The sequence below is a fragment of the Ptychodera flava genome, chromosome 15 (genome assembly GCF_041260155.1).
Source record: "Ptychodera flava strain L36383 chromosome 15, AS_Pfla_20210202, whole genome shotgun sequence".
Lineage (NCBI taxonomy): Eukaryota > Metazoa > Hemichordata > Enteropneusta > Ptychoderidae > Ptychodera > Ptychodera flava.
The window spans coordinates 23,373,516-23,396,200 of record NC_091942.1 but is presented as its reverse complement, the minus strand read 5'-3'; the positions used below and the strand labels follow the sequence as shown (position 1 = coordinate 23,396,200).

Genomic DNA, 22,685 nt, shown 5'->3' with positions numbered 1-22,685 from the left:
GTTTTGAAACAATGGCGTGTGATGAGCGCTCGGAATGAGCGATTAGCCTCTCTCTTTACATAAAAGAGCAAGATTTTCCATTCCAATAGCGTAGGAACTTGAACAGCTCATCGTCGAAAAAGATTCAAGTGCAACCAAGGATGTTGCTAGGTAAGCTTAGAATATTTTTTGGAAGAAGTGTTACCGCTGCGGAGAAATCGCCAAGTAAACTAAGTTGTAACAATGAATTGTTGTGGTGCCATATCACAATACATTAAAAACCATGGCAAAATACAACATGAGCGTGCGGCATGTTATAAAACATCTATAGCCCTGGTCTTTAATCGGGCTGTAGCGCCGGTTTATTGAATTGCCCCTCGTAGCCGTGCGTTACCAGAAACACATCGCTGTACCCCTCAGCCTACGGCCTCGGGGAATGTCGATGTGTTTCTGGTAATTTACGGACCCTCGTGGTAATAAAAGGGCGCTATAGCCCTCATGACCAGGTTAATAAATAGGTGTTTACTAATGTCACTTTTTTTGTTAATGAGTGAGGCCATTTTGTCTGTTTAACTGTAAAGTTGAAAGCGCGCATTTCAAATTTTGAAGAATCGTAACAATATTAGGGTTGCTCATTGAAGTCGGTTGTTGTGTTTAGAAATGTTGATCTGAATTATGGATAACATACATATTTGTAAATTTACCAATTATTTACAATCAACTGTCATTTTAAATTTCACTCAATCATTGTTTTATAAGGACGGAAGAAATGGATATTTGGTAACTGCCTAATTTGTCGGGAGGAAGGGCTGGGAAATCAACGAACATCAGTACGGTATTTTTCGGTATTTGAGAAAGCATGATCTAGTAATATCTTTTTAATTAAACTAACAATTCAGTAGAACAAGGCATAATCAAAGTAGACACAAAAAATCTTTAATAGTTTTTAAAATCTTTAATATTTTGTTTCTTTTATAAAAAATACATTGCCAGAAATGGGAAGTAAAATATACAAATATATCATTTACTATGATGGGAAATTGGTGTCCTGCATATTGCCTTCCACTGCCACATATTGAGAGTCTCTGTAGACCTATACCACAGCTGTGATTATGACTCACCCATAGAGAAGGGCTGAACAGACGACGCGTAGATTGGTATCGTTGTTTTAATAAAACTTCTGGATGTATATATATGAAGTTGCCCTTCCATTCTTGGTCAACTTTTCGAAATATCATGAAAGAGTTGCGGTCTGGAAATTTCGGTCGTGGCAATAGTTTGTACGTATTAGAAAGCTGCAAATTTCACACTGATCTCTCCCTCTATATTCTTTCATCTGACAAAGTCTTGAACCTGTTCGGGAACCGCTTTCAAGAAAGACTCGAGAAAACGTGCTTTCGAGAGTTTGAAATTGATAGTGAAACATTCCCTTGGACATATGTTCATTTGCTTGATTCAGTTCCACATATGCAAAATGCGTGAAGAAGCCATCTCCGTTCTTTTCAAAGTTAACATTCTTCAAGAAGTCCAAAGTTACGCGAGGTCGCTCAGCTGGCCGGAGCTCACGAGATCTCACAGCCGGACGGGCGGCCGGGTGAGACCCCACAGAGAAGTCGGGGCAACCGAGGCTATAGTGCTATATATCGGGTAAGCAATCCTCCGACACAGTCTCCAGATTCACCAACGAAACAATATCACAATTTCCATCGTTTTTTCCCCGCAGCGCTCGAGCAAAGATGTCGTCAGCGAGGTAAACCATCACATAGCGGCTCATTTATCCTAGTCGTAACAGTCTTTTAATCCGACTAGTTGGAATTGTGAGTTTTCGAATAGGTAATCGAGTAGAAAGACTGATATCATGTAGCTGTCGAACAGGTCGGCGTCCAAACTGATGATACCACCCTGATCGCGAAGCAGGGCATCAGATATTGACCTTAGGGCTCTGGGAACCCTTTCAACGTCGCGATACTTGAAGTAATTTTCCTCCGTAAACTGAGTACCTGTGTGAGAAACAGAAAGTCAGAATATTCCACTGATTCCAGACATGTTTTTCAGGAAACTAAACTTTGCCTTCTCTCGAGCTCATCACCTTCCCAAGTTCCGAAATCTGTGTTATTTACTAAACTATGTTCACTGAGTTGTTCAGAGTAGCAAGAAACTCCAACTGAATGTGAAGTAAGTGAAGTGAAGTGAAGTGCAGTGAAGTGTAATTATAAGGTAGTTCGCGTCTCAATAATTATGAAAGACAAACTTTTGTTCAAACTGTCCTCAAACAAACTTTCAATCAGTGTAATTGGCAGCAGAGGAACAAATTTATCCAATATTTACCCATACTTGAAATTTAAAATGGCCGCAAGCATTGTGTAATCTCTAGGAAGGGGAGGGGGACATATGATTTGCAATTTTAACAAAAAATAAACCAGTCAAAACTTTATTTACACCATGAGTTTCAAACTAAGTTCCCACAAGTGAAAGGCTCAAAGAATATTTAAAGAGTCCGAATATCTGTCCCCAACGGGCGATCTACCTTACTTTAACACGCGCCTTTTGATTTTTTGATTTTGCAAACTTTGTGAGAAATATAGTCATACAACGAGAAAATTTCCCTGACATCAATCTGTTGTTAGGTTGTAGAATTTAGTTTGTGGCGTTCATTATAAGTAACTGGCACTGTACAATATAAGCCTTTATCATACATGCTATGCCTGTATTGCCATTCTTCTATTGTTCAGACGGTACTGATATGAGCCCATATTTTAACTAGTGAAAATACGAATTATATTTTCACTGTAACCGAACTACTTACAGCGACGCGGACGCGTGACCTTCGCTGTATGCATGACCTTCGTTGGTATATACATATAAACAGCTGAGAGAATAAGACAAATGACAATCCGAAACGTCATTATGATTATATGGTCAAAATTTTGTTGTTTGCAGTCACTTCATGGCATTGCCCTTAGGCACAAGTACAGTACCAAAAACATACAAACAAACGTATTGAGAATTTGTACAATTTGCCGACACCTGTCAATTCACGGCCGGTCCTGTGGCGGTGCACGGTGCAGTGTTTTCGTGTCATCTACGCTGCTGAAGATTACACCATGGAAGTATCATTACACGTAAAGAAATCGGTTGACAGAGCATCATGATAGAATCGGTTTACGACAAGTTTCCTTTTGATGAGCTTAAAGTATCTGGGCGGTGAATTACATCGTTTACAGTCGTAAATGAGCCACGAAAATCCAACCGCACTGAAAATACTCGCGACAGACAAGGTTGAAGGTGCACATGATATTTCCGATTTGTACCTGTCAGTTCACAGCTCATGATCGTGTCGGTGCCGGTGGCACCGATGCGGTGCGGGTTTCAGATACAATGTGCCATCTAGGGAAAGTCAAACTTTCGCTTCGGTTGTTAAAGGAAGTTTAGTTCTATTTAGGCAAGCCAGGAAGGAAATTATACGAGCAGAAGACGGAAATACCTTTGAAATGTACTTTTATTCGTACAGCAACAAAATCACGAACGAGTTATGACACTACAGCTTATACAGTGTACTCACTTCATGTTTTCACTAATCCGCTTACTGAGATGGTAAATTCGGCATATTTGACGTCTGGGAACATGTATAATTCTTAGGGGTTATTACACGAAGTTTGGGCGATACCGTGTCGTATTCGTGTGTCCGTATTTTGACGAGTTGCGCAGCAACGAGTCAAAATACGGACACATCACGAGAATACGACGCGATATCGCCCTAACTTCGTGTAATAACCCCTTTATCATACATGCATGCTTTGGTTATGACTGTTTCCTACAGACGCTCCGAAATTAGCAACGAAATCAACTTGAAATCGACCTTGCTTCGTCCAGGCTGTACTTATAAAAAGTTGGTTGCTAAGGAGTGATGACAACCGTATCACTTCTTGATATTATTCCGCTATTGGGCCATTCCACTGCAAGGAGGGTTTATGGAGCACTTTTACAGCAAACAATTTAAATATTACGATGTCGACACAGGTTTTCACAATTTGAAGAAGATTTATCTTTAGTTTAAATGACGGTGGATGTAAAACATAGGCGGACACAAATGGGTGTGTTTTCGTGTTTTAAAACATAACCTCATCCCTGCGTGACAGTTATGAGGCCGCCAAAATCGGGTCAAAATACTCGCGCCACGCTCAAACTCTTATCGAGTATGAACAGCTGAGAGCACAGAGCAAGCAGCTCTACGACATCTATGAATGCACATACAGTGGATATAATCCCGTACCACTACCAGTCAGTTTATATGAAGAATTATACATGTTCCCAGACGTCAAATATGCCGAATTTACCATCTCAGTAAGCGGATTAGTGAAAACATGAAGTGAGTACACTGTATAAGCTGTAGTGTCATAACTCGTTCGTGATTTTGTTGCTGTACGAATAAAAGTACATTTCAAAGGTATTTCCGTCTTCTGCTCGTATAATTTCCTTCCTGGCTTGCCTAAATAGAACTAAACTTCCTTTAACAACCGAAGCGAAAGTTTGAATTTCCCTAGATGGCACATTGTATCTGAAACCCGCACCGCATCGGTGCCACCGGCCACCAGACACGATCATGAGCTGTGAACTGACAGGTACAAATCGGAAATATCATGTGCACCTTCAACCTTGTCTGTCGCGAGTATTTTCAGTGCGGTTGGATTTTCGTGGCTCATTTACGACTGTAAACGATGTAATTCACCGCCCAGATACTTTAAGCTCATCAAAAGGAAACTTGTCGTAAACCGATTCTATCATGATGCTCTGTCAACCGATATCTTTACGTGTAATGATACTTCCATGGTGTAATCTTCAGCAGCGTAGATGACACGAAAACACTGCCACCGTGCACCGCCACAGGACCGGCCGTGAATTGACAGGTGTCGGCAAATTGTACAAATTCTCAATACGTTTGTTTGTATGTTTTTGGTACTGTACTTGTGCCTAAGGGCAATGCCCATGAAGTGACTGCAAACAACAAAATTTTGACCATATAATCATAATGACGTTTCGGATTGTCATTTGTCTTATTCGCTCAGCTGTTTTATATGTATATACCAACGAAGGTCATGCATACAGCGAAGGTCACGCGTCCGCGTCGCTGTAAGTAGTTCGGTTACAGTGAAAATATAATTCGTATTTTCACTAGTTAAAATATGGGCTCATATCAGTACCGTCTGAACAATAGAAGAATGGCAATACAGGCATAGCATGTATGATAAATTTGTATATAAACTGACTGGTAGTGGTACGGGTATTATATCCACTGTATGTGCATTCATAGATGTCGTAGAGCTGCTTGCTCTGTGCTCTAAGCTGTTCATACTCGATAAGAGTTTGAGCGTGGCGCGAGTATTTTGACCCGATTTTGGCGGCCTCATAACTGTCACGCAGGGATGAGGTTATGTTTTAAAACACAAAACACACCCATTTTGTGAACTTCCGCCTATGTTTTACATCCACCGTCAATTTAAACTAAAAATAAATCTTCTTCAAATTGTGAAAACCTGTGTCGACATCGTAATATTTAAATTGTTTGCTGTAAAAGTGCTCCATAAACCCTCCTTTGCAGTGGAATGGCCCAATAGCGGAATAATATCAAGAAGTGATACGGTTGTCATCACTCCTTAGCAACCAACTTTTTATAAGTACAGCCTGGAGGAAGCAAGGTCGATTTCAAGTTGATTTCGTCGCTAATTTCGGAGCGTCTGTGGGAAAACAGTCATAACCAAAGCATGCATGTATGATAAAGGGGTTATTACACGAAGTTAGGGCGATACCGCGTCGTATTCTCGTGATGTGTCCGTATTTTGACTCGTTGCTGCGCAACTCGTCAAAATACGGACACATATCACTCGAATACGACACGGTATCGCCCAAACTTCGTGTAATAACCCCTAAATATCACACTCATGTAATTGCGTCCCTTTGCCCGTGCTGAGCCAAAGTCGTCAAGCCAATCAGCGCTCACGGCATAGCATCGAATGCGCATCCACAGATACAGTCTGTGAGAGAAATCCTGTGGCATCGAAGTACAGAGGGGAGACTCTAAGTCCAAGAGTTTCGTTTATCACGGACAGTCATTCTTATCATCCGGGCACATCATCTACATAGGTCTTCCATTCACAAACACTTTTTCTCGCACACTTGTGTTATTCTAATATACATCATGTCTACATGCTGATATTTTCGTTTATTTTGCTAAAACCCTCTTTTTCTCGAGCGACTATTAACGCCCCTCTTAAATATTGAAAATTATGGAAGTAATTAATACAACTGTGAAGGATAAAGTAATGAAAAAGATTATGGATTCCAGATTGTGTATAAACTATAGTAGATGCTATCGGCATGTCACATGGGGGATTTTTTAGCGCCAGGTAGAGATATGCCAAGTAGAAAATATCAACATGTATCATTTTTTTTAAGTTCTCGGAAATTTCTTAGAGTATGTGTCATGTCATACCGGGACCAATTTGAATAACATACTGGCAATTATTTGAAGAGAGTTGCTTGAAATTGTAGTTACCTTTTCTCGGAGGAAATGAAGCATTTGGGTCAACTACCCAGTACCCATGTTTTTGTGCAATCCTAACCGTATGGTTGCTTTGCCGTTGAGGGAGTATAAATACTGGTTCCATTCCGATCTCACTCAGACGCATAGCGCCTCCTATGATCGACATCCGGGTGTAGTAATAGTTCAGGTTTTCCCAGATGTGTTCCAGCTGCGGGCTGCTACCTCTCACCCCGATATCAAAATCGATCGACCAATCTCGAACCAGTTGGGGATACTGCGTCGCAAAATCTCCGTATACGAATATAGTACATGGGAACTTCTTTTTGTAGGCGCGGATGGTCTCAATAAGCCATATGGCAGGCTTTTTGTTCATCCCAACCTCTATTACTATGGCAACTTGATTTCGGTCCCTGCTGGTCATTCCGCATTTGCTGATAACGACATTGGCAGCATTCGGAGCGTAACGAGATTCCAAAACCTACGTAACGAAAATGTACAAGCTAACTGTCTTGACGTAGTTTCATATCTTTTGTTCAATAAAACAAGCCCCCTGTGTTTTAAGGTAGTACGCGCCTCGAAATTGAAAGTTTTCTCGAACTTTCATCAAGGAAACTTTAAACCATTCCCTTTCGAAATCAAGAATAAAGATCAGGGATGCACCGTACGTGCGAAATTTGGTAACAGCGAAACAAATCACCCAATATTTACCGACATTTGGAATTCAAAATGGCTGCCATCCCCGTGTTAACTCTATGGGGAAAAGAACATTTTCTATTTTCACGAAAATAAGTCGATGAAAACTTTACTTACCCCAAGGGCTTCAAATGAGCCCCCAAAAGAGGTAGATCAAATAAGAATGTAAAGTTTGAGAGGGCAATTATCTGTCCTCGTGGCGCATTATCCTTAACGTAGAACGCGCCTTGGGGACAGACAATCGGACTCTCAAATTTCTACAATTCTTTTCTGATCCACCACTTGTGGAGGCTCATTTTAAAGCTCTTGAAGAAAGAAAACTTTCACCGTCTCAATTTTTCGAAAATCCAAAATTTAATTTTCCCCCATAGAGTTAACACAGGCATGGCGGCCATTTTGAATTTCAAAAATTGCAAAAGCTCAGGGGCAAATTGTTTCGCTAGTTCCTGACTTTGCACGGTGACCCCCGATTTTTATTGTTGATTTGGTAAGAGAATGGTTGAAAGTTTGGTTTGAGAAAGTTTGAGCAAAAGTTTAAGTCTTTCACTTTCGTGCTTCATACTACCTGAAATACAAGTCTCGGCCGTGCAAATACAACATGTTGTCTAAAACATGCGATGACGGTGTTACCAAGTGAATTCTAGTCCTGCCTAGAAATAATCAATCATCAACGATAACCTCGGGTATATTTCACGAACAGACTGTGTGTCGTCAAGTTGAACACCACGCATTTCTTCATAGTGAGTTCTCGAGTATTTTACAATATCAAATTACAGCTAATGAGCTTTAAATCACTGTCATGTGCAAAACAACATCCCAGACATTAAAAGGCAAAAAGAAAAACTTGCCTTTAAACTGGAATAAATAGTTGTATTACAGAATTTTACATAGAGTACACAATTGTATACACAGGTAGCGTTTCTATGGTCTACATTTATGTAACTTATGATAAGCTTAGAGTAATTACTGCAGATTGGGTATAAAGATTGCTTTTGTAAAGGTAAGGTTAAGTAGAAAGTAAAGCACAATACTGTACCAAGGATGTTTTACAAGATTATTTTCACTTCACGTTTGTGATTAAGTCTTTCACCCTATAGTGTAGAGGCCCAGTGTGTGATACCAAGTGACGAGGTTATACTACAATTTGGTTGTTGAAGGGTTCGAGCGACCGGCAGTGATTTTTCTCCTCGTAGTTCAGTAATGTGGTATTTGCATTAAGCCATTGATAAATGTGCGATGTTATTCGACTTAACTTTTTCGTTTATTGTATAATTAACGATGAAATATAAAGGGACTGAGTCGACTGTTATAATTGAATTTCTATAAGACTCGCCTTTGTCGGGTGTAGAAACTCGAAATCATGGTAGGTCTTCCTCTCACCGATCCATCTCAGCATCGACTGTTTCTTGACCTTGAGGTCAGCCTTGATTTGGGATTTTTCCTTGTCGTCGGCTCCCGTCGGTTGGTCACTATGATATTCACCGTATAACCTGTCCGGATCAATTGGGTAGATTAGGTCTAATAATATTTGGTCTTGAAAACCGACTGCGGCCACATTGGCTAAAAGTCGCATTTATTACCTCGCGCCCTTTCGATGTCAAAGGCCACGAGGCCATTGCGGTAGATATTTCCATATGTAGCATTGCCCAAAATACTAAGTAACACAGCCCGACAAGCGGACAAAACAAGCAAATTTATCAACCAACCAACCTGCCAACCAACCAAACAACCGACCAAACAAACAAAATTCAATTAATTAAAGGTGAAGAAGAAGAAAGTAGAGAATATGACAAGTCCGACGCGATTTGTCATTGTCATGACTGCCTCACTCAATTTTCATTCGTCGATCGAAATGAAATTGACTTTGATCAACAGTGTCACTTGTACAAAATGAACGACACTCAAATTCAATGCTATCGCAAAGGATTCATGGGACACATCGATTTGTGTTTTGTTTTATTTTTCAAAGAGCCAAATGACAATAATCTTTGGATTCCAAGACCATTGTCATTTGTCTCTTCAAATTGGAAGATCGCTTCGCTTTATATGGAGTTTTACCAAATTAATTATATTTTTGTTTGATTGCAGCCATACGCGGCTCTCAACAATTTTTAAGTTAATTTCTATTTTCCACCCTTTTTGTTTTTCAGGGCATTGTAAGCTTCAGAGATAGTTTCTTTAAAAATATGTACTTATCGACCAGCTGAATTGTACCCTCAGTCAGCATCTTCCTGAGGATGCCATACTCGGCGCCCTCAACGTCAAGTTTCAGAATAAGGTAGTCCTCTTGAGTGACGTGCTCACGAAGCCAAGACGATAGGTCGACCGCAGGAACCTTTTTACGATACGACAGCATTCTTTCGCCGCCATCTTTTCTGACGCTCTCGTTCTTCGATACAAATATCGATCCACCGCCCCACTGCTTGTCTTCGCCACCCACAGACTTGCCAGGAAACCACGCAGCTTCTGCGTAAGCGGTTATCTCTCCTTCAATAAAAGAGCGAGAGTAGGAGCAAGCGAATCTTTAGTATATCCCTTTCAGTAGATCATTTTCATTTCAAATACCTCAAGTATACCGATAGTTTATTCGTATTTTCATAGCTACTTCAAGTTGAAAGTGACTCAAAACGCTAACGAGCGCAAATATTGACACTCTTCACACAACAATATACAGTGTCATTTGCTTCACGTCCATGTTATTTCCGAACAGACCATAACTTCATGTTGAAGGACATATAGGATTGCTTTTGATATCACAATAGTGTCAGTATTTATAAAAATTCCGTTTCCCATCGAACTTCAAGATGTGTATTTGACCACGTATAAGGGACCACAGGAAATATATTGGAAAAAGGACGATATCTCCGACATCATAATACAAACTCCAAACACTTACTGATTGCTATCATAAACACATACTACACTAGATGACTTATCCCCACCCCTCTTACAATATATTTATGTAGGGTTGGACGGGAAAAAATAGGGAAGAGGCGAGAATAATAAGTGAAACCGTTATTACCGGAGGCCAATTCTGCCTACTTTTGATAGCTAAGATTTTTTCTTTACCCTTCAGATCAGCTGTGAGATGAATGACAGGGTCAAATTTCATTAAAGGTACTAGTACATAGAATGCACCTCGGGGACAGATATTTGGACTCTAGGATTTTTATAATTCTATTCTGGTCTTAAAGCTCTCAGAGTTTACTAAGAATATTTTCACCGTCTTAGTTTCGAAAATCGAACATTTTAGTTTTCTCGCAGCGTTAACACAAGGATGGCAGCCATTTTTAATTTCAAGTATCAGTAAATGTTAAGTAATTTGTTGCTCTGGTACAAAACTTTAAACGGCGACTCCTGATTTTTATCCTTGATTTGATGAAAGAAAAGTTTAAGTCTTTCATATTAGTGTAGCATACTACTAAACATGTTTGGGATAGCATTGCTCATGTCTTTGGGGCTGAAACTTGTATCAACAGATGAAAATGCTTCTCTAGGTGGTGCGCGATAATTTGTGTAATTTTGCGGCATGATGAAAACTTGGTTGATTATAAACTTAATCCATTCTATCTAGGCGGAAACTCCACCCTTTCTGTTTGTACAAAAGATGATCGTTCGGTGTTCAATTGAACACCATATCTTACCTGTAACATTTGACACAGCTACAGGGCAGTGGAGAGTGTGGTTCTTGAAGGGAGCAAAATAAGGGCAAAGTCTGTCATCCAGCTCAAACGAATGAATGTAAAAGTCGGCGGCGTCCGGGTACGTCTCTTTGAATAGAACTACGGAGGATGCGACATTCCCGCCGCAGTCAATGAAAAACTTTCGTGGTTTTCTGAATCTTTTGCCTTGGAAAAAATATATTAAAAAAATAATGTTATGTGATAATTATATACAGAGACAATGATTTGTCAGTCTGACACTCTTGGTTCGTTCACAGTCCCGTCAGTCGCTCCGTCACTGTTTTTGTTGAAGCGACATTTTAGATTTAACATTGGATCACTGTAATGACAGGTAATCATTCACATTTACGTCGGTATCGAAAATACTATGCCTGCTGGAATCTATGCATGGTGTTCCTTCGATTTGCAAAGTGTAAATAATACGATGAGATCTTTCTGTGCCTACTATGCTACATGTAGATGATGTACGTTAAGACGGAGTTAAAACAGGCCCAAAGATTCATATCGCTCATCGCAATGACAATTGTTCCACTGTGAGCGGCAAAAATTATTTTCACTACCGATAAGCATTTGGAAAATGTACAATCTCAATCAGCTGACAATATCAAAGTACTTGTGGCCTTAAAGTGGCACACCACACAAAAACTAAGCCTATCATTTCACAGATATGACTTCTCACAGTATGTCGCAGGACAGCCAGTCACCACTCACCCAGGATCACATCATTTCCTTTGTTGACGCCGTTGTCATTCTTCGCGACAAAGCCTTCAGGTTTTGCTTGCAAGTCTTGCTCTTTCATTTCATTTCCATTGCACTGGCAAGCACACAGCTGATTGGAATTGATGTCGATTTGCTGGCGAACCACGGGACTGTTTGTGATGTTTTCCGACCACTTTCCGAGAATGAATCCAAATATGATACATGACGTCATAAGCGCGGCATTCTTTCTGCTTCTAATTATTTTCATCTATGAAGATAAACAAAAAACCGAAGAAACATTTTTGTAGCTTGTGAATTGAAAATATGTAATGAGCGAGAAAATATTACAGACAAATGTCCACATGAACTCTGACCTTATGAACATAACACTGAGTCCACACACAAGACTCCAACACTGGACCTTGCGGGCAAACACAGGTCTGACAGGTGCTTGGAATTGCAAATGTAGTATATGAAGAAAGAATGGCACACTTAGCACACTGACACTCCACGCGCCTGTGGCGGCAAATATGATGTTCCACTAGTTGTCCTCTCGCGAGTTCGTGTCATATCACTAATAGTAATACATAACTTACAATTCATACACTGACAAATATTGAAACGCCGTAATTTTCAGTCCTGTGGAGAAACTTTAACGGAGAATTTAGAAGGACATACCTTACGTTATCTTCAACACGGTTTCAAGAGTTTCACTTCTCGATACCCAGTTCACAAGTGAACAATTTCGCTCCTGTAAACTTTTGAATTGCAAGCGCCTCTAACGAATCAGAATGGCTTGACTTCAACTGAAAACGCAGTCAGCCATTTTGTTCAGCCGCGCTCCACCTTAAAGTAAAATATTAACCAGGACAGTTGAGGCGTACGATACGAACGTGTCATAGTTCGGCAGCTCGGTCTCGTCATGGACCTAAAAAAATTACGTCCATGGTCTGTTCAGCAGTTCAAGGGGCTGAAGTTTATAGAAGAGCCAAAGTGGCAGGCTATACCAATGGAGTCAATAAAATAGAATAAAGCTTAGGAAGAGCCAGAACCAACAACTAGTCGGCTACCTCTCGACATATTGCGATGCTGGATATACGTACACTTTCTGCACACTGTGTTTCTGTAATGATTTTTTTATACAATCATATGTAGGCGGGGAAGCTATACGCCTCGTAAACCAATTTGTAGGTGACGTGCCAAATGAATTAACTGAATCCTTGTATTTTTCGATGACACGTTTATTGTTTTTGATAATGGAAACAAAATGAAATGTTGGTTTGCCTTTGTTGAGAGAGAGAGAGAGAGAGAGAGAGAGAGAGAGAGAGAGAGAGAGAGAGACCAAATCGACTCTTTTAGTTTTGTGTTGCACAATCACAGACTTCAATATGTTTTGCAAATGCAAGCAATGACACGACTCTAACATATAGCACGTTATCGATATGGCTGGTTACTTTGTTTAGCTATTCATGAACCGCCGATGGTCAGTCACTTGTTTCTATAGCTCAGTAACAGAGAAAGAACAGGAGTCTTTGGGGTCGCGTTGTTGAATGGATCGGGTGTCTGGATAGCTTTCAACGCCGCAAGCCTGGCCGCAAGCCTAAGTACGGTCTGGGCAATACAGGGGGTACATTCTTTCACTCAGCAACTGACGTTCGAAGGGAGTCACTACACGCATAAGGATCATGTTACAGTGAAGGAAAATCAAGATAACTCTGCCAGTACCAAAACTTGAAAGGTCTATGAAACGAATTGCAAAGTAATTTTAGAAAGCAGTCGAAAATTACACCCCTTCGATCTCTAAAAGCAAGCAATCAGGTGAAAACTCACATGTCCATTTTCATTATAGATCCTATCGGAATACCCTGACAAAATTACTTAAGAATGCCAAACGGTCTTACTTTCATAATAAACTTTGCAATAACAGGCAAAATGCAAAAAGCACGTGGAAAATTATCAATGATATTTTAAATAAGAATTGCCGAAATGGAATGACACCGCAAAAACTTAGAGTTGGTACCAATCCTGATAACTATGTCACCGACAATATGGACATAGCAAATGCCTAGCTTCAACTCGTACTTTGTGAATGTTGGGGAAAACTTGGCATCAGCTGTTAAAAAGTTCATGTACTTCTAATTTTAGAACGTACATGGGCGATCCTCTCCGTAACTCTTTTTTTCTCAGTCCCATCAGTGTCCAACAGGTCAAACAGGAAATACAAAATTTGGATTCTGATAAAGCCGTGGGGAAATTCATCCTATACTGGTAAAGATCGCCGTTGACAGTATTTCAAAACCCCTTGCTCACATTTTAAACTGTTCTTTAAAGGATGGTGTTTTCCCTGATAAACTCAAAGTTGCAAAGGTCATCCCAATATTTGAAAAAGGTTCCGCTCATGAAGTTAGTTACTACAGACCAATATCTATCTTACCAACTTTTAGCAAAATCTTTGAGAGTGTGGTTAATAAGCAGATGTGTAAGTTTTTAGACAAATTTAACATTCTTGTTGAAACACAATATGGGTTCCGTAAGGGTCACAGTACTAAACTTGCTTTAGCAGATCTTACCACTCAATTAGTTCAAGAAATGGACAATGGCTCTGTAACATTGGGTGTCTTTATTGATTTAAGAAAGGCATTCGACACCATAAATCACGATATTCTACTATGTAAGTTAAATCATTACGTATTCGTGGGCCCGTTTATAGCTGGTTTAAGTCTTATTTGGAAAACCGTCGACAATTTGTTGACATAAACAGCTGTTCGTCAGATATACAGAGAATAAACTATGGAGTGCCGCAGGGATCAATACTTGGTCCTCTGCTATTTCTTATTTACATTTATGATATTCAAAACTCAACTGATATTTTTAAATTCAGGCTTTATGCTGACGATACAAACCTGTTTAGGTCAACGAGAACCAACAATGTCGATCTTAGCAGTTTAAACACAGACTTGGACAAGGTGTCAGGATGGTGTAAAGCAAACAAGCTTACAATCAACACGGAAAAAACGAACTATGTGATCTTTGAAACACCGCAAAAGAAAATCTCTCTGAATGTGAATCTGTCTATTTATTGATGATTTTCCCTTAGAGAATGTGTTTTCTGTATTGTATCTTGGGGTTACAATTGACGAATCTTTATCTTGGAAATCTCACGTTAAAAATGTAGTCAATAAGAGTAGCCCAAAAGTAGATATTATATCTTATCTGCGTCATTTTCTACCCAAATCAACCATTCTGATGTTGTATAATTCCCTAATTCTTCTGCATATAAATTACTGCATTGAAATATAGGACAACACACATATAACCTCCATCAACCAAATTTTCAAACTTCAAAAGAAACTTGTTCGTTTGATTTCTTTCTCTGACCCTCGCTCGCATTCTGCACCATTATTTAAACAGCTAGTTATTCTCGATATTCGTAAATTTTGTAAATATCACACATGTACCTTTATCTTCGATTTGAGAAATAACCACTACGCTCACACAATACATCATTATGCGTCCTTTTTGTCACATTTCTACCCTACTAGATCGGTTTTACGTAATGATTTTTTATTTCCGAAAATCAATTTAAGTAGTACTCAAAATAATTTTTTCTGTGCATTAGTAAACATTGGAATGACATTCCTACTTCAATTAAATCGATTAAATCAAGAATGAGGTTTAAGAAGGCTTTGAAAAACTATATCATGAATGAAAAATGAATGTCTTATTTACCCACCTTTAAGATTGTTTTTTTTTTGTATGAGATTTTAAGTACTTTTTTTACTATGCCATTTATATTTCTTTTTTGTAAATGTCTGTTTATATTTAATTTCTTACTATTGACAAGGGCTCTCAATCCTCATGTTCAGCTTGACATTGGGGCTAGGGACTAGATTAGTTCTGTTAGAACTACCTCCCTCGTCCCCACCATTTATTTCTCGATTTATATTTTTCTATGCTCTGTTTTTATGTGTATTTATTTATGTACTTACTTTTAATACTTATTGTCGTGTTTTATGTGTGTGTATAAAATGGTGAAAATTTAGAAAAAATAGAAAAAAAAATTGTACGTCGAAAGGTTCACAGAGGTCATTATGCACCTGGCATGCGGGTTTGGGAGAATGACCTATCCCATACAAGTAGGACAAGGGCTCTGGTCAACTGCAAATCTGCATTTGAATAAGGGCTACAGAGTGGTATAATGCACCTGTGTAGAAGGAAACTGTTTTAGTCCGATTGGTTAAATAAAATGGCTTGCCTTACTCTGTCGTATTGGCTATTTGCTGGGGAGAAGGCATTCAATCTGTACATGCATGTGATTGCCTCGTGGATGCATCAGGCTTTCAATGCCATTTTGGTGTTTTTGACTGGTCAAGATGGATCTTGTCAACTTGTCTGATCTGATGACCCTAGAGACTTCCTAGACGTCCATGGACGGCCATGTAAAAATAACCAAAGTGGATTTCACACGGGCAAACTGCCCTATAAGAGGAGCCGCTACTACAGAGTTCATCCAATCGACGATGTGTAGTTCAACTTATAAAAAGAACTTGGCGATGATACCGCCGACAGGACCGTACTATCGACGACCCTTGCCAAGGGATAATCAAGTTCTCCTACCAGAAAGTAGGCGTCTTCTAAATGTGCTAGATGGCTTGGATAGAAGGCCATCACACTGGGCATTCTGGCAAAGTAATTTATTCCTTTACTAAGATATTTATACAATCATAAAACGAATTCTGTAGAGTTATAAAATTAAATTCATTGATCAAAATATTTTGTTGTGTGTGTTGTTATGTAGGTCATTTCCCCCACACTCATCATGACCTGAGTTCAATTAGTCTAGAACATTCTCAAGGTCACTGCCCTTAATGACCTCACAACCTTGAATTCAATTAGTCATGTTTGGAATGTTCTGGAAAGTTAATTAGTTGTATAAGAGAGATAATTTTAGAACAGTAATTAGCATGTCAATAAAAGTTCTAGATTGTTCTTATATGCCTTTATGTAAGCACATGGGTATAAAAGGAACGTGCACAGCTTCCAGTCAGACTTTTGGGATCGTGTCTCTTGTGTGTTACTACATGTGTTTGGAAACCCAGCAGTAGTCATTCTCAAGACTTTTCAAGACCTTCACTGCCAACGCTGGATTTATAGCAGTTTTATGTGGCTATAACATCACTAATCATGTTTGTTTCTTCTTCGTGAAATAAAATTTTGCAACAAATATGAGCTTCCAACATGGAATTTTCCGAGGTAAAAATGGTCAAAAGTTACAAATAATGGCCCTTTAAAATTTTAAAATACCGGTTGCGCATTTTGAAAATGAACCACAACAGATATCTATATCATGCCTATCATGTGCAATGCCAAATGGCAGAAAATGATAAAAAATGTTGGGCTTTGAGCTAAAAAAGCATTCTGTTTACATACGGGTTCGTAGAAAGTGGTTTAAGCAAGGGGTTTGAAATAAAGAAAGGTTTTTGTCAGAATTTAAACAACGTTGTCGAGACATAGACAACCAAAATGGCATGACAAGATTCACAGTTTTAAAACATTATCCACCTACTCTCTATAAAAATCACGCTTTTCCTGAAAATTATTTGAGTATTGTAATGAAACCTATTTTAAAATGTATCTAACTTCTTTTCGTATTTCTTCACATTCTCTGAATATTGAAAGGGGCAGATATGACGGTGTAAATGAAGACCAAACAGTCTGTACATGCAACAACATTTCTATTGAAAACGAATTTCATTTTCAACTAGTCTGTCCACATTATACTGATATAAGAATGAAATATATAGCAGAATATTACTATCTTACACCAAATAGTGAGAATTTTGTTTGTCTTTTACGAAGTTAAAAAGGTAGAAATCATTCGTAATATCTGTAAATTTTTATTTTATGCCCTCAAGAAAAGGAACGAAGAAGTCAGATCTGTATAAACACATTTTGCTTTGTATATCAGTGAACATGTACCTATGACCAAACATATACTATGTATTTACTTTTTGTAACACAAAGGGCCGGTGGCCTAGAGTGAGAACAATAAATCTTTATATTTTTCACAATTTGGCAAAATGTGTCCAAGAATTCACGATTTCCAAACTCTCTCACAATCATCATTTTGTGTGCTCTTCAGTAGGTGCCATTGACGTAGCCAGAGTTGGTGGCACCTGACAAACATCATGATGTTATCCAGCTCTGTTCTTATTAAATACCAACAACAGAACAGAAATTCATGTATATAGGTAGTATGGTAGTGGGAAAATATTCCGTATGGTAGTTACCCCTAGACTACATGAGAACCAAATCAATATTTTGTATTAAATTCGAATATCACCTTTGTTGTTCACATCTGCTCTTTTAAATTTCAAACATCCTATTCTCAGCACATACATTTATATCAATTGTCAAACATTTTTAAAAGAAAATATTTAGCTAGTTTTCTATTGGAAAAAAATATTCATGGTTTCCTGATAGACTCTGATCTACAGTGAATCGACATCTCAGGGAAATTCCTAAATCAAATTTCTTGCACACACATGGAGTTGTAATCCCCCAAGTCTAATCAAGTACATTGAAATGAATGATCAATCTTCTATAAATTCTACAAATATGCAGATTTAGCTAGTTTTGAATTGTAAAAAATTTATTTATAGTTTCATCATAGAACTATATATAGTGAATGAATATTTTTTATGGAAACCAAAAATCAAATTTCCTGTACACATGTTCTTTTTAACTCCCACTTTAAGCAAAACACATTTACAAAAATTATCAAACATATATAAATTTACAGTTGTAGCTTCTCACAATATGTAGGGGCAATTGTTTCTAGCCCAATAGATTCCAATGTATTATGATTTGATAATTATTGGTGAGACACTATATCGGCCGCATCCTGCCTTCTTACAGTTGCGATATTAGCGCAAAAATGATGACCCTCCCCAAAGGAATGCATTAAATTTCAAGACCCTTCAAAATGCTTGCCCTACCCCCCCCCCCCGCTTAGGGAGCGTTCAGTTATTATGGCCAGGGTGGGCCTGCAAATTCTTCCTGCGCATCAGTCAAATTAAGTGATCCTCGTACCCATTGCACCAAAAAATTGATGACCCTTCTTTTTAGATGACAAAAATTTCATTGCTTGAGTAAAGCTACACACACAAACACCTCGGGGGGGGGGGGGGTGATAGAATCCCAAAAGAAAGATTCTCAGATTTTTTCAAATGACGCTCCTTACAAACTCTAAAGGTGTTAATGTTCAAATTCCCCTTCTGACTTGCTATAATTTTGAAATTACCCGTCAAAGGAATTGGACTGAAATTACAGGTGGGTCGCAATATTCTTGCGCAAGCGTGTGTGTACAAAATTTTGATATTTGGATTAAATTGATAATCAGCTGTTGATAATTTTAATTCACTATTCATGGTATTGTATGAGAAAACTCTGTAATACTTTTTCAATACAAAACTATATCTATGCATTTGTAGATATTTGATGATTGACATAAATGTACTTAATTGAAATAGGGTTGTTACAACTGGTATGTGGGCAAAAAATTTGACTTCTGAATTTCACCAAAAATCTTCACCCACTATACATGGGAGTCTATGATGAAATTGTGAATATTTTTTCCCCAATGAAAAACTCGCTATACTTGTGCATATACGTACAGACGTTGAATAAATAACATAATTGTACTTGATTAGAATATGATGGTTAAAGGTACATATTATGTGTAAAAGAAATGTGATTTTGGAATTTCACTGAAAGTGTTCATCCACTATGCATGGGAGTCTATGAGGAAACTATGAATAATTTTTTTCCTAAATCTGTTTATTTATAGACGTTTGATAATTCATTTTAAAGTACTTAGTTAGACTAGGGTGGTTAGAGAATGATATGTGTGCAAGAAATTGGATTTTGGAATTTCACCAAAATGTTGATTCACTATACATTGGAGTCTATGAGAAAACTATGGATATTTTTTTTCAATGCTAAACTAAATTAATTTGTGCTGAGGTGTTTGATAATTGATACAAATGTCCTTGATTCGAATAGGGTATTTAAAAGTTAAGATGTTGACAACAGTTATGATATTGTGATTTCACCTAAAATTATTATTTAACTTTTCATAGTTCTAAGGCTTAGTAGTTCTACAAGTAATTAAATAATTCTCTAATTTAACTTGCTATGTCTCTTATATGTAGGTAATAGTAGTTGTTCATTGCCCTCAGTGAGCTTGATTTACAATAAGACAAGCCTCAGAGTTGCCAAGTCAAGATGTTCATTGTTCATATAGGCCTACTTCTGTCCAGATTTACTGTTAAATGACTTCAGAAAATGAAATCATGCAGCGAATCATTTTTTATCTCCCAGAATATTTTTGAACATTGAAACTGATTTTTGACAGGACGAATACTTATGAAAATTAAGTGACCCCTGAGCTGTTTGAAAAATACATGCCCCCCCCCCCCCTTGCAGTTTTCAAATTTTAGGTGACCCCCTGTATTTTCCCGGCCCAGCCCGACGGTAATAACTGAACGCTCCCTAACCTCCCTGTAATTTCTGTCAAGTCCCTAAACAAGCTGCGTAACAGTGTATGCATACTGTGGGCTGACCTATTTAGCTGACCCCCTTTTCTTTGTATGCTTTAATTGACAGCTGCACCTCAGACAACCCGACCGGCAACAGTGTCCCTTGCAGACGTATAGTTTTCAGTCGCCATTTTATTTTCTTGGTACAGTCCAAAGAGTTCGTTGTTTGCGGACGTCCATGTAACTCTGTAAGTGAAGGTTGCACATCCAAGATCAATACTGAAGTGAGAAAGGCGTGTTTGCATATGACAAACATCCAGAAAGATGTACTGGTTTCTCGTCATTTTGACACTTCTCATCGGAGCGTCTCTGCTGAAACTTGAATGGGGTAAGGGCGGCGTGACACGTACTTGTCAGAATGCCAGGCCCTCGAGGATGGCCAGTCATCGGGTCTCTCCTCTCCACTGGTAAACTACCACACGAAACGTTCTCTCAAATGGCGAAGACCTATGGTAATAGTAGTGATGCATGGTATGAAAGCTGTACGAGACGCCTTTTGAAGCAAGCCGTGAGTCGTGACCTTTGCAGGCAGACCTAATTTCTTTAGTATGCAGCGACTCAGCTTTAATGGATTTAACTTTTTCACAGAATCTCACAGCAAAAGGTGGATTAAACAGCGCAAAATGATCGATTCGAATTTGAAGATTTTCGTTGATGACAGACCAAAAGTCACGCACGTTCAAACGTGTTGCCCTTCCGAGCTCGTTTGTTGACGTCTGGCATGCTCAGCGTGCTGGGGAGAACTCGCACGTGACTATTTTGTCCACCGAAGAACGTCCCCGGATCATATGTCCCGGGGACATTCACGAGATTTCGCGAGAACTGTATTCGTCGCAATGTCCCTGGATCATTCACAGAAGAATGTCCCTGGATCATTTTAAGTGGTAAATGTCCTAGGATCATTTGTATTGGTAAATGTAATGTCCCTGGATCATTTGTATTGGTAAATGTCTACTGCAATGTCCCACGATCATTCACAGAAGAATGTCCCTGGATCATTTTAAGTGGTAAATGTCCTAGGATCATTTGTATTGGTAAATGTCCCTGGATCATTCACAGAAGAATGTCCCTGGATCATTTTAAGTGGTAAATGTCCTAGGATCATTTGTATTGGTAAATGTAATGTCCCTGGATCATTTGTATTGGTAAATGTCCCTGGATCATTTGTATTGGTAAATGTCCCTGGATCATTTGTAGTGCTAAATTTCCCTGGATCACTTGTAGTGGCAAATGTCCCTGGATCATTTGTTGTGCTAAATGTCCCTGGATCATTTGTATTGGTAAATGTGCCAAAATCGTTTGAAGTGGTAAATGTCCCTGGATCATTTGTTGTGCTAAATGTCCCTGGATCATTTGTATTGGTAAATGTCCCTGGATCATTTGTAGTGGTAAATGTCCCTGGATCATTTGTTGTGCTAAATGTCCCTGGATCATTTGTAGTGGTAAATGTCCCTTGATCATTTGTAGTGGTAAATGTCCCTGGATCATTTGTAGTGCTAAATGTCCCTGGATCATTTGTAGTGGTGAATGTCCCTAGATCGCTTGAAGTGGTAAATGTCCCTGGATCATTTTTATCGGTAAATGTGCCTGGTCATTTGTATTGGTAAATACCCCTGGATCATTCATAGAAGAATGTCTCTGGATCATTTTAGTGGTAAATGTCCCTGGATCATTTGTATTGGTAATGTCCCTGGATCATTTGTATTGGTAAATGTCCCTTGATCATTTGTAGTGGTAAATGTCCCTGGATCATTTGTAGTGGTAAATGTCCCTGGATCATTTGTAGTGCTAAATGTCCCTGGATCATTTGTAGTGGTGAATGTCCCTAGATCGCTTGAAGTGGTAAATGTCCCTGGATCATTTGTATTGGTAAATGTCCCTGGATCATTTGTATTGGTAAATGTCCCTGGATCATTTGTTGTGCTAAATGTCCCTTGATCATTTGTAGTGGTAAATGTCCCTGGATCATTTGTTGTGCTAAATGTCCCTTGATCATTTGTAGTGGTAAATATCCCTTGATCATTTGTAGTGGTAAATGTCCCTGGATCATTCACGGCACACACCTTACAGTTACACGCACGCCATAAATCAAACATGGCTGTCCGCATGCGCCGAATACAGTTCTCGCGAAATCTCGTGAATGTCCCCGGGACATATGATCCTGGGACGTTCTTCGGTGGACAAAATAGTCACGTGCGGGAGAAAGCAGATATGGTGACGCCACGATCACGCGAGATGTACAAGTTCACGTTTATTGCGGGATCAAAACAACATTGCGTCGTGGATTGCCAGACATCTGGCTACGCAACGTGCTCGGACAATGGACTACGACGTAAGTACCGGGCATAAGTAATGAATATTTATTTTGAAATTGCTGTAAATGGCTCGCGCAGGTGCAGAAGAATGCTACGTTGCAATCTGCGTGTCAACAGAGTTTGTATTTCTGTCCGGTAAAAAATTGAAATTTTCGTTGTAAAATCACATGTTATT

The 22,685-nt window shown here is 38.9% G+C and overlaps 1 protein-coding gene across 1 annotated transcript; it reads right to left on the bottom strand.

The window, feature by feature from the left end:
- Window positions 1-918: 918 nt before the first annotated feature.
- On the bottom strand, window positions 919-12,478 carry LOC139151587 (uncharacterized). The gene is made up of 7 exons (XM_070724489.1): window positions 12,274-12,478; window positions 11,608-11,863; window positions 10,858-11,061; window positions 9,406-9,700; window positions 8,547-8,703; window positions 6,533-6,998; window positions 919-1,979 (listed from the first exon to the last, which is right to left on the bottom strand). Exons 2-7 carry the CDS (start codon window positions 11,861-11,863, stop codon window positions 1,759-1,761), a joined length of 1,599 nt encoding a protein of 532 aa, XP_070580590.1. The 5' UTR covers window positions 12,274-12,478; the 3' UTR covers window positions 919-1,758.
- Between the last annotated feature and the right edge of the window lie 10,207 nt (window positions 12,479-22,685).